The 10,972-nt window shown below is 37.9% G+C and overlaps 1 protein-coding gene across 2 annotated transcripts; it reads left to right on the forward strand.

The window, feature by feature from the left end:
* The first annotated feature begins 511 nt into the window (after positions 1–511).
* LOC102212514 (high affinity immunoglobulin gamma Fc receptor IB-like) lies at positions 512–7,770 on the forward strand. Of its 2 annotated transcripts, XM_005753713.1 has the most exons (5): positions 512–801; positions 1,854–2,114; positions 5,046–5,294; positions 5,481–5,609; positions 7,619–7,770. In XM_005753713.1, exons 1-5 carry the CDS (start codon positions 522–524, stop codon positions 7,621–7,623), a joined length of 924 nt encoding a protein of 307 aa, XP_005753770.1. In that variant the 5' UTR covers positions 512–521; the 3' UTR covers positions 7,624–7,770. The 2 variants fall into 2 exon arrangements, with proteins under 2 accessions (XP_005753770.1, XP_013771534.1); XM_013916080.1 differs by lacking the exon at positions 7,619–7,770 and having other exon boundaries at positions 5,481–6,095.
* Positions 7,771–10,972: the final 3,202 nt, after the last annotated feature.

Consider the following 10,972-nt stretch of genomic DNA (forward strand, 5'->3'; position numbering starts at 1 on the left):
GTGTGTGTGTGTGTGCGCGTGTGCGCGCGCACGCGTGCATGGGGTTTAAATCATAAGAACTGTCACTATACAGAGATGTGGTTCTGAATACGGACGATGTGTCTTCTGCATGCAGTAATTCAGTTCTGCTTGTGCTGAGTGATGTAAACAAACGATCGATCTACGCTCTTCAAACATCAAAATTGATATTAGATTTTTTTTTATAACACAGCAATGGTGAGTGTTCCCACCCTCTGCTCCTTGTAACTTAACGTAATCTTTCCGTTTTCATATTTTGGACATGATTTTTTAGTCCACCTTCGCAGTAGCAATTGACTGCAAAATAAAGCTACCGGAAATGTACAATTCTACATCGGGTCTTAAAACAGGAAGTTAGCATTTTATCGTGCACAGGGTCTATTTCACAAGCCTTGCACTTCCGGTCTTTGAGTACGTGGTATTTGTGGACCGTTAAGGCTGCAGACCCTGAGATAAAGCCATTGTGTACAAGACAGCGGCGGGCGGAGTTCAGAGCTCTGCCCATGCGGGTGGAAGCTGGAGCAAAGTGGCGGAGAGACGCCGCCAGCTTGGAAATAAATAAATTATATTTTAAAAACTTATTTTTTATAGTGGCTCATCCACTGCTCTTCTCGTTGAGAGTGGTTTTCCTTCTTTCACAGAATCGTGTCACAACATCCTGCACAGCTGTCTTTTTCACTAAGTCAGCACTGAGGTGTGATGCACCCCCTCCGAAACTCTTCAGTCTGAGAGTCAAACACCAGCCAAGCAGCATGGAGATCATAGCTCTGTGCACCATTGTCGGTAAGTACTCAAAATGTGTGAAGTCTCCAGTGAGTCTGTGTGTGGGCTTCTGCTTTTGGATGGAAAGAACAGATGGATTAATTGTTCTGCCTTTGATGTTTTCATAACATGAAAAATTACATTTTTGTATTTCGCATGAATTCCAACATAGCTTTCCAACATAACAATTCCAAACAGAGCTGGCAGTTAATACTTTACAATTAACTGCCAGCTCTGTTGTATTTGTCCAACTAAGGCTGGCAGCTACTTACATTACTAGGAAATATTTGTTACTTTATGATCCTTAAAAATCTTGGCAAACTGTATTTTTGATTAATATCACTATTACAAGCAAATTGTTGCCCCATTGTTGCTAAGCTTCTTACGTTTTATTGCTTTCTTTGTTCAATTTTTTAAAAATATTTTGTTGTAGATTCTAACTCCAGATGTTTTTGTGCGTTTTTTTTAAATTAATTTGTGTTCATTTACAAATGAAGTTGTTATTAGATAATGAACTGAAATTAAGCAAATGCTTATTAATTATTAATTATTATTGTGCTCGTGAGTTAAGTAATACAACAGACAATAGACTAAATAAAAAGCATTGCATCTGAGCATTTAATTAGTGTATTTGCACTCTGACATCCTGATACAGATATATACCAAATACATATTCACCCATTAAGAGCATCTTTCAAAAAACCCAAACCCAAAAAACCCTTCTGTTTCATATGAAACAGAAGATGCAGATGTATCTGTTTTGTGGGTAATATGTGAAGCTTTCATTACATATTTCACGCAACGGAGCTGCAAATCTGTGAAATCGAGAGAAATTGTGTAAGTTGTGTTTCTTTTGCTTTTACAGTGCATTCTTGTTTCATGAAACACAATGGAGGCTGTTAGAGTTGTTTATTAGGTCTGTGAGTTTAGACCTTGGTAAAGAATTTTCAGAGAAGCTTTGAACAGTTATACTACTTCAGTTTTAGGTGGTGGCTACCTACTAGCTCTTGCTTTAAATCTGTTATTGTAAATACATTTAATTTGTCTCACCTCTGTTTTTTTGTTTCTTTCAGCCACTCTGAGAATCTTTCCAAACAGATCTCAGTTCTTCAAGTACGAGTCTGTTACACTGAGCTGTGGAGAGCTTAAAAACTCTAACTGGACAATAAAGAGAAACACATCAACAAAAACAAATGAAGAGTGTTCAAAACACTGGGGCACAAAAAATGAATCAAACTGCTTCCTTCAAGATGCTTACCCATCAGACAGTGGATTGTACTGGTGTGACTCTGGAGCTGGAGCCTGCAGTGAAGCTGTCAACATCACTGTGACCAGTGAGTTTAAGTACTAAATTGAAGGGGCTGTCATTTGGATTACAGATAGTTCTGTATGCGGAATTTTGATCTAAATACAATACTAACATGCTGGTGAGATGTTCAGCAGGTTTATGAAGTTTCCATTCACAATTTAGTACATTAAAATTGTGAACATTTGCTAATTAGAATTAAGCACAAATCAACACTGAGACTGAAGATTTGGACCTAATAGAAAGTGTCACTGAGCAAACTGAGGGTTTATAAATGTATGCATCAAATTTCAGGGAAATCCAACAAGCAACTTTTACAGTAGATCACTTAACGTTATTGTAGTGTTATTATCGACTGGTAAAGACATATTACAGCATTACAATTCTTCTAGTTATACTAGCAGCACAATTAAATACACACTGTGAGAAGCTGACATGAGGATTTGTTGAAACACCTTTTAAAAACCTTGTGGTTTCCTGCCGAATGACTTCTTACCAATTGTCCGATATTAATACCGAATGTGACCTACTGATAGCAAACCAATAGTAGGCAGATATAAAAAGACTCTTGCTAAAATACAGAAAAGGACATTATTAGTGTTTTCATTTCTTTAAATCTCTAATAAACTGAAGCTAGAACCTGCAACCTGTTAGCTAAACTTTAGTTCAAAATGAACAAAAACTTTTCCTTGGGGTACAAATACTATCCGGTCTTTAAGTGATGACGTGATGAATCCTAATTCTGGGCACAAAGTAGTCTGCACTTAATAAGGCTGTTTTTAACATGTTACAATGCTTTGTATCTTGCTCTATTTAATCTCAACAAGCCCCTAAAAACAGTCAGTGATCACTGTCGGCTTCTCTCGGTTTTTATTACTGCTAATCATTTTAAAGCTCAGTTTTTAAACCCTAATGGTGTGTTCACACCAAACGCGATAGACACGAGCGAAAACGCCCCCGACGCCCCTAATTTGACGCGTGTCCAAAAAAAATCAATCACGCCTCAAAATTGCATATTTTGATGCACGTGAACCGGAAATGTGGGAGGAATGTGGGAGGAAGTTGTGCCAGATGGTATCTTTGCTAGATGGCAGCTGTCGAGCTAGCGCTTGAAGACAGAGTCTCCCTTCTCTATTTACTGTGGAGAGCAGAGCAGTGGCGTTAAGGACGTCCTCGCCATACCTGGGTCTAGTGATGGTAAATTCGATTCTTTCTACTGAATCGAGTTTTAATGAGTCACTCACCAAAGTGAATCGGGTTTCTTGAGTCATTTGAGTCACTGAGTCAGTTGACCAGAGAGTGCAAAAATGTATATTTTCACCAAAACTTAATTTGTTTCTCTTTTAATGTAAATCCTACTGCTAAGATGAATGATTAAAAAAATAGTTTTCTTTTACAGAGCAAAAAAGAGCAAAAAAAATTCTAAAGGGAACATTTATTTATTTTTATTTTATTTTATTGATATTTTCCTTAAATGTGTCAAATATATATTTTCTCATCTAAATGTCCACTGAGCTGTGAGCCAGCGCCTTAACATTGGTTGCCAACCAAGAAGAAGAAGAAGCTGTGAGCCAGGAGGGGTGGGGTTAGTGAGTTTTTTATTAGTGATCTTAATAGTATTTTTTTTTTCATATTAATGTAATTTTTTCATCTAATTGAATACAATCTATTTGTGTATGATTGTCAGTCCAAAGAGGGAGAGAGGAAAGAGGGAATGTGAGGAGAAAGTACAAGGTCAGGAAGAAGCAGGTAAGGAAACAGACAGGGAATAGTGACAGGCAAAACAGAAACCGTTTAACTGCTTGAGAGAGTTGACCACCAAAAGTGATTTGCCAACTTCAAGGTGAGGCGACATAGGTTAAAATAAAAGAAAAAAAAAATCTGCAGAGCCATAGTAGTATCGTCAATAAAGATCTTTTCATACATTGTACCATAGGCAAAGTTGCCTCCATTTTTATAATTTTTTAATCAATTCTTTGTACATTTGTGCATTTCAAGGACTCTATTTTTGGAGTGTATTTTATATATCTGTATTATATTATACATACACATTAAAAGTTAATCTCTGTCCAAAAAATGCACTCAGTTTACTTCTTACTCACTATGAGCATCATTATTCTCCCGCAGTAATTAAGGTTAGAATATGTATTCTTTTATTCCAATCCATTCTTCTTTTGCGACATTTAAATAACCTTTATCAGATTTGATTGTTTTGTTACAGACTTTAAAAAAGTGTTTTGCTTTTCTTTCACAAATGTGGGAATTAAATTGTGTTAAAAACAGTGATGTCATGTATTGTGATGAGGACCCAGGCACAGAGAGACTTGATGAATTTAAGAATCTTATGATTTAATAAAGAAATTTGCAGACTTGCACAGAGATGGTAAAATTATGATGACTGATAACGGAGATGAAGACAACAGATGATGAGGACAGGGAGGAACAGGGGTTTAAATGCACCAAGGAGACAGTCAGAGGGAACTTGGAACAACTGGAGACATTTAGGGATGCAGGGACTGACAGAGATGGGGAAGAAGTCTCATCATGATGAGTAAAGTTTATCTTGTCTGGCCGGGCAGCTCTCTGGGTGCTCAGCACCCCAAAGCCCTGATCCTAGAATCGCCCCTAGCTAAACAAAAAGGATACACTAGTGAAACTGATCACTGTGTGTAATGAAATTAGAAGCTTTTAAATACAGTTGCAACTGAAAATGAATGAATTCAACTATTTTGAGCCATTCAGACACCAAATATGACAGCTGTAGCAATGACGTTTGTTTTTTGGGTTTGTTTTTTTCCATTTTGAGTTTATCTGATCTGGAACGCGTCTTAGTTTAAGGAAGAAGCTGCAGGACAGTTTGGGTTGACTTTGTTTGAATTCATTTTTTTCTTTTTTCTTTTTAAACTGAAGCTTTGAAACACTTTAAATAATTCATGATTTCTTTCATGCTGTTGTTCAGGAGGCTCTGTGATCCTGGAGAGTCCGGTCCATCCTCTGCAGGAGGGCGATGCTGCAACTCTGCGCTGCATGGTTAAACAGACTTCTTTTATCAACCTCCCAGCTGAATTTTATAAAGATGGCCTCCTCATCAGGAACAGCTCTACAGGAAACATTACCATCCTCAAAGTTTCAAAGTCTGATGAAGGCTTCTACAAGTGTACCATCTCTGGTAGCGGAGAATCACTGGACAGCTGGCTGTCTGTCAAAGGTGAGAAAACCAAAAAGTAAAAAGGAAACTTTTTCACACAGTAGATATAACTTCTCTTTTCACATTTGTTGGTGCTTTTATTCGAGCATAGCACAGAGATCACAGTCTACCAACGCAATAAACCAAACTTGTTGTCCCGTTTGCATCAAGAACAAACTGTGGTTTCTGTTTGCTTTCGTTTTTAAGCTGGGCGACCCAAATCTTTTCACTCCCCTCCTATGTATGTTTTGCTTCCTGTGGTGGGTGTCTGCCTCTTCGTGACTGTGGTGTTGGTTGTGCTGGTGCTGCTGTTCTGCCTCTGGAGGAACCACAAAGGTCAGTCTGTTTTTGAAGTATATCTGTTACCTGTATCTGTACCACAGTTTTGCAATTACTAACATTTTCTTTAGTTACTGTAAACACACAGTACAGTTTATATTATCTCAATTTCTCATACATCATCCTGCCGCTAAAATCCAAAAGTGCACTGCTGGTTAGAGTGCCATAAGAGTCTAATAAATTAAGGTACTTTACTCTATGAAACTATACATGTATTATAACTTTTAAAGATTTGCATCTTCATGCTCAAGAAAACAAACTAATGAGACTAACTGATAGATTTCAGCGTAGCGGTTCGGAGCCAGTTTGTCCAGTGCTTCTTTTGGCTGTCACCACAGCAGAACCGCATACTTGATTTGGCTTTTTCTTCCCTGGGTAACATTTCTGGGAGTGTTGTGTCACATCAGTCAGCACCATGCAGTCTCAAAGAGTCAGATCACACAAATTTCCAAAAGAAAATCGTATGGCATATTTATCTCATACAAGTATTAGAGTAGCTCTACATACTTAACATGTGTGGCCTTTTATATAGAAAAATGAGAATAATGAAACTTAAAGACATCTGGTGTAAACAATGTCTTTGATACCTTTTTTAAATCTTGGTGCTAGCTTTTACATTCTTAAGCTTAACAATCAATAACACATTTTAAAAAATGATGCTACAGTCTAAACAAAAGGGACTGAGAGTGTCATTCCCCACTTAGTAATTTATTTACAGTTTGCCAATTAACTTTGTTGTTTATCTATTGATTAAGGCAATCTTTCAGGTTTTAGACCTACCCAAATTTTTTTCTAATTTAAAAAAAGAAGACATCTTTTGCCCACAATATAAATACAAATGCACATGTTAAAAAAAGTTTTCTCTTGAACATAGTTGTTTGTTTTTGCATAAACGGAAGAGGGCAAGGAGGATGGAATGAATTCTTTCTCTGTTGCCCCCTCTTCCTGTGGCATGCCTGAAGGGTCTGTGTTGGGCCCTATGTTGTTTGCTTTGTATTTGCTACCTCTATGCTGATGATATTCAAATGTACTTTCATCTGACTGAGGATGTGTTGATTGTATGAGAGAAGTCAAGGATTGGTTGTTGAGTAACTCCCTCATTTTAATGAAAAGAAAACAGAAATTGTAGTTTTCGATAGCCATATTCCTAGGGGCCAACTAACAGGTTCACTTGGGCCGTTTGCTACTTTTCTTTCTGATACTGTAAGCAACCTATACGTTCTCTGGGACAATTCTTTTAAACTTGACAAACAAGTGTCCACTGTAGTTAAATCAAGCTTTTACTAACTACGCCAAATTGCTAAGGCCAAGCCTTACATACCCTGTAAGGATCTTGAGAAACGTATCTATGCCTTTATCACCTCTAGATTAGACCAGTGGTCTCCAACCTTTTTTGTGCCACGGACCGGTTTATGCCCAACAATATTTTCACGGACCAGCCTTTAAGGTGTCGCGGATAAATACAACAAAATAAAACTAGTACCGGTACCGAAAAAAAGAAGATTTATTCATAACACACGTGAAAAGACCCAGAAAAACCGAGTTAACAGTAAAAATAATAGCAAAATAATGCTGAAAACCGATAAAAACCCTGAAAACCATACATTTCACACCTGAGCCTCAACTCTCGCGGCCCAGTACCAAACGACTCACGGACCGGTACCGGTCCGAGGCCCGGGGGTTGGGGACCGCTCAATTAGACTACTGTAACTCCCTCTATATTGGCCTCCAACCTGCCCTTCTCTGCAGACTACAGCTTGTTCAAAATGCGGCAGCACACCTCTTAATGGGAACTGGCAGGTTTTATCACCCCTATCACCCCTATCCTTGCTGACTTGCATTGGCTTCCCATCAAATACCGCATTGATTTTAAAATTCAATGCAGTGATTGTGTGATTTAACCACAGAAAATATGTCCATGTGATTCTATTAGAAAACTATGTTTTCTAACTTCTGCTTTTTTTGTTGTTAACTACTATGGTTGATTTTCTTCTGCAAACGTCCAGAGTAAGAAGAGACTGAGAAGATGAGATGAGATGGGACAGAGGCTCTTCACCCCTGATGATACACCAGGACAGATTCAGCAGTGTGTAAGAAAGAGAAGGAGAAATCCTGCAGGACAGGATCTGACAAGGAAAGAAGGAAAAAATAAAGGGAACTATGGATAAATTTGACAATGCTTTGATTTATCCAGAATATATTTAGTTAAAATATTGTTTTCATCACTGTGGGATTGTGCCGATTTCACTGGGAAAAGTATGCACCTCATTTAAATAAAAGGTTCTGTCACAAAGGTGGAACGGACTCAGCCGCAGACCAGCTGAATTGAGAATTTAAGTCAGAAGTTTATTTATAGTTCTACCAAGTGAAACTATATACAGTACATGGGACAGGGGTTTCCAGGGAAGGAAGAGAAACTTGTCCAAAACACACTCCACAGGGCCACTCCTCACTCTCCACTTTCACAATCCTCTTTGGCACTCACACCTCTCTGCCAGACTCAGGGGGACAGATCAGGAAACATGGATGGGTCCAGGAATGTATACACAAAGAAACGTCAATAAAACAGACTAGAACTTCATACATAAAACAGAGGTTAACTGAGCTGTAGTGACGAGAGTTACTCAATGATCCAGCAAACAAGCATTCTGAGCCACCATCTTAAATAGCAGCTCAGGCAGTCAGGTAATCATGCAAACTCACAGTAGGTGGGTGATTACAACAGGTGCATAGGCCAAGGACGGGAGCCCAGCTGAGCTCTGCCCAGGCAGACAGAGGAGAAATAGGAGAGAGAGAAGATGTGTCCCAAAACCTAGGCTGCATCGTTCAGAGGACCTGGCCTTCGTGGTCTACGTGGGCCGGGTCCTTCGAAGACAGAGAAGGCCGGAAGTGCGAGGCTGTGAAATGGGATGGTCTAGCCTTCAGATTTGCATCACCGCTGTCTCAGTGGAGTTTAATAAACTCGGCCGTCTCCTCCTTGCTATCTAAAATATAACAGGACACTGCCGCAAATTCTTGACCGTCTCACACTTCTGTTTAATCCGTTTTCTGTTTGATGTTTATTCAGCTGTGTGAAAATCCCGGATGACCCCACCTGATGGATTAATAAAGTTTATTTAATCTAATAACTTTGATCTCAGCCAAACCAATTTACCAAAAAAAGCCAAACAATTACATTTTTAAGTTATCCGAGTGACTTATATATCATCTTTAACCTGAGTAGCGAAAGAGCGGGGGTCTGAAAACAATAAACCCAGGAGTCCGCTGCTGGTGGGTAACAGACGTCTCCAAAAACATCAGAGCACTTTTGCAAATATGCAATGTCTTGATAAACCAAGCAGATATTTGAAGTTTACACAGCTATTTTCTCGCCTGAAAATATCTTAAAAGTTTATTTTGTGACCCAGAAAGAGTAATAAGACTAATATTAAAACTTGCGACCACCATTGTTGGAAACTGGAATTGGCTGGGCCGCGCTATGAATTCTGGGATATGGTGGGCCATGAAGCATACACCAGACCCAACCTTCAAATCTGGGGAAAAAGAGGACGCATTTGTCGGTCAGATTTGGAGGAGTCTACGAATTTGGACAGCCTTCGTTGCGTCGCTGTGACGTAATTGGTCTACAAATACAGCCTGAGGAGGATGCAGTTTTGAGATGCAGCTAGAGAGACAAAAAGCAAAAACATGTGGCCTGAAACTAGGTCAACCAAGGAGACGCAGATACCATGACAGGTTCAAAGAGCTGTGAAAAGCTGTACATTCATAAAGTGTGTCAGTATTAGTTCTGTATCATCTCTCTCCTGCTAGAGCCTTTTACCCAAACATCAGCCTGTTTAATGTTCTGATATCTCAACATCTTAAGTAAATTATATTGCCCAGTTTTCTCTGCAATAAAAGAATATTCACTACATCAGTTTGACTTCCATTTTATGTGAAACGTACAAGGATAAAATCTTTTTAGTTTTAGTTTTAGTTCATCCAGTGGTCATTGCATATTAATAATTGTCTGTTAGTCAGTCACAAATTATAAATGATATGAAATAGAAATGTATACCTTCCGTGCCTTCCGTGTGGGACAGTGGCTTTAGTAGATGGACCAATGCAGGCCTTTACACAATAAATCAATTATTTAATGGAACAGAGATCAAATCCTTTAATCAGCTCCAGGAACAATTCCAACTTCCTCCTAAAGATTTATATAGATACCTTCAGATAAGACATTATATCCTAAACCATAAGGAAAGAGACCTGATCAATAAATTTCCTAACAGCTTGGAAGAATACTTTATTACAATTATAGAAAAACATCTCCCAACTAAGAAACATGTTTCTTATATATACAAAAGGCTTACAAATGAGACATGCCAAAATACAGGCCATATTAAAGAGAAATGGGAACTAGAACTAAATATTATTATCATTGATAATGTATGGGAAGAGATGGGAATAAGTAATCAATTATGGAGAGAGTTTGACTGGAAATTTAAAATTAGATTTTTTAATACACCTCTTGTTATCTCCTCATATTGTAAGGAACTCAATTGAGAACTATGTTGGAGAAAATGTGGGGGAATAGGAGACTATTCGCATATCCTTTGGGATTGTCCAATAATTCAAGGTTTCTGGATAAGAATCAAAGAAGAAATAGAGAAAATCCTACAAGTAAATACTGCACTAAACCTCACCATATTTCTCTGTGGAGTTACACCTAGAGAGATGTATACCATAGATGAAAAATATATTCTGTGGATACTCTTACTGATAGCTAAGAAAATGATAACTGTGAAATGGAAACAAACAAACTCACCATCCATAACACAATGGAAACAAAGACTGAAAAGTGTTCATATAATGGAACGAATCAGAGCAAGCTTGCAACTTAAGATGGATATCTTCTACCAGAGATGGAACTGTGTGGCCAGATACTTGGGTGAATGAAAAAGAACTTTGGAACATAATATAAAGCTATAAATCTCCCCTACGACATATTATTGTATTAATCTTGGTCTGGTTTTTTGGTCGTTGTTTTTTTTCTCTTAAATGTTCTTATGGCAGAGAATGTTAATATGTTGCTTTTTTGTTTGGTTATTGCCACAAAAATTACTAAATAAAAAGTTCCAGAAATGTATACCTTGAATTGTAACTGAAATGTAATATTTGAGACAAATGAGGTAAATTTCAATACTGGGGGTTTTCCCCCCCAAAATTATATATCTATATATATCTATATATCTATATATCTATATATCTATATATCTATATATCTATATATTAGGGGTGCAACGATATTCGTATCGATATTGAACCGTTCGATACAGTGCTTTCGGTTCGGTACGCATATGTATCAAACAATACAA

The sequence above is a fragment of the Pundamilia nyererei genome, unplaced genomic scaffold, assembly GCF_000239375.1.
Source record: "Pundamilia nyererei isolate P.nyererei 1_Seehausen unplaced genomic scaffold, PunNye1.0 scaffold00456, whole genome shotgun sequence".
Taxonomy (NCBI): domain Eukaryota; kingdom Metazoa; phylum Chordata; class Actinopteri; order Cichliformes; family Cichlidae; genus Pundamilia; species Pundamilia nyererei.

Excerpts from the sequence above, each read along its gene's own strand:
- LOC102212514 (XM_013916080.1), top strand. The coding sequence starts at position 522 with ATGCGGGTGGAAGCTGGAGCAAAGTGGCGGAGAGACGCCGCCAGCTTG. Across the intron at positions 2,115-5,045 it reads TGTCAACATCACTGTGACCA|GAGGCTCTGTGATCCTGGAG; the intron begins GTGAGTTTAAGT and ends GCTGTTGTTCAG. Across the intron at positions 5,295-5,480 it reads CAGCTGGCTGTCTGTCAAAG|CTGGGCGACCCAAATCTTTT; the intron begins GTGAGAAAACCA and ends TTCGTTTTTAAG.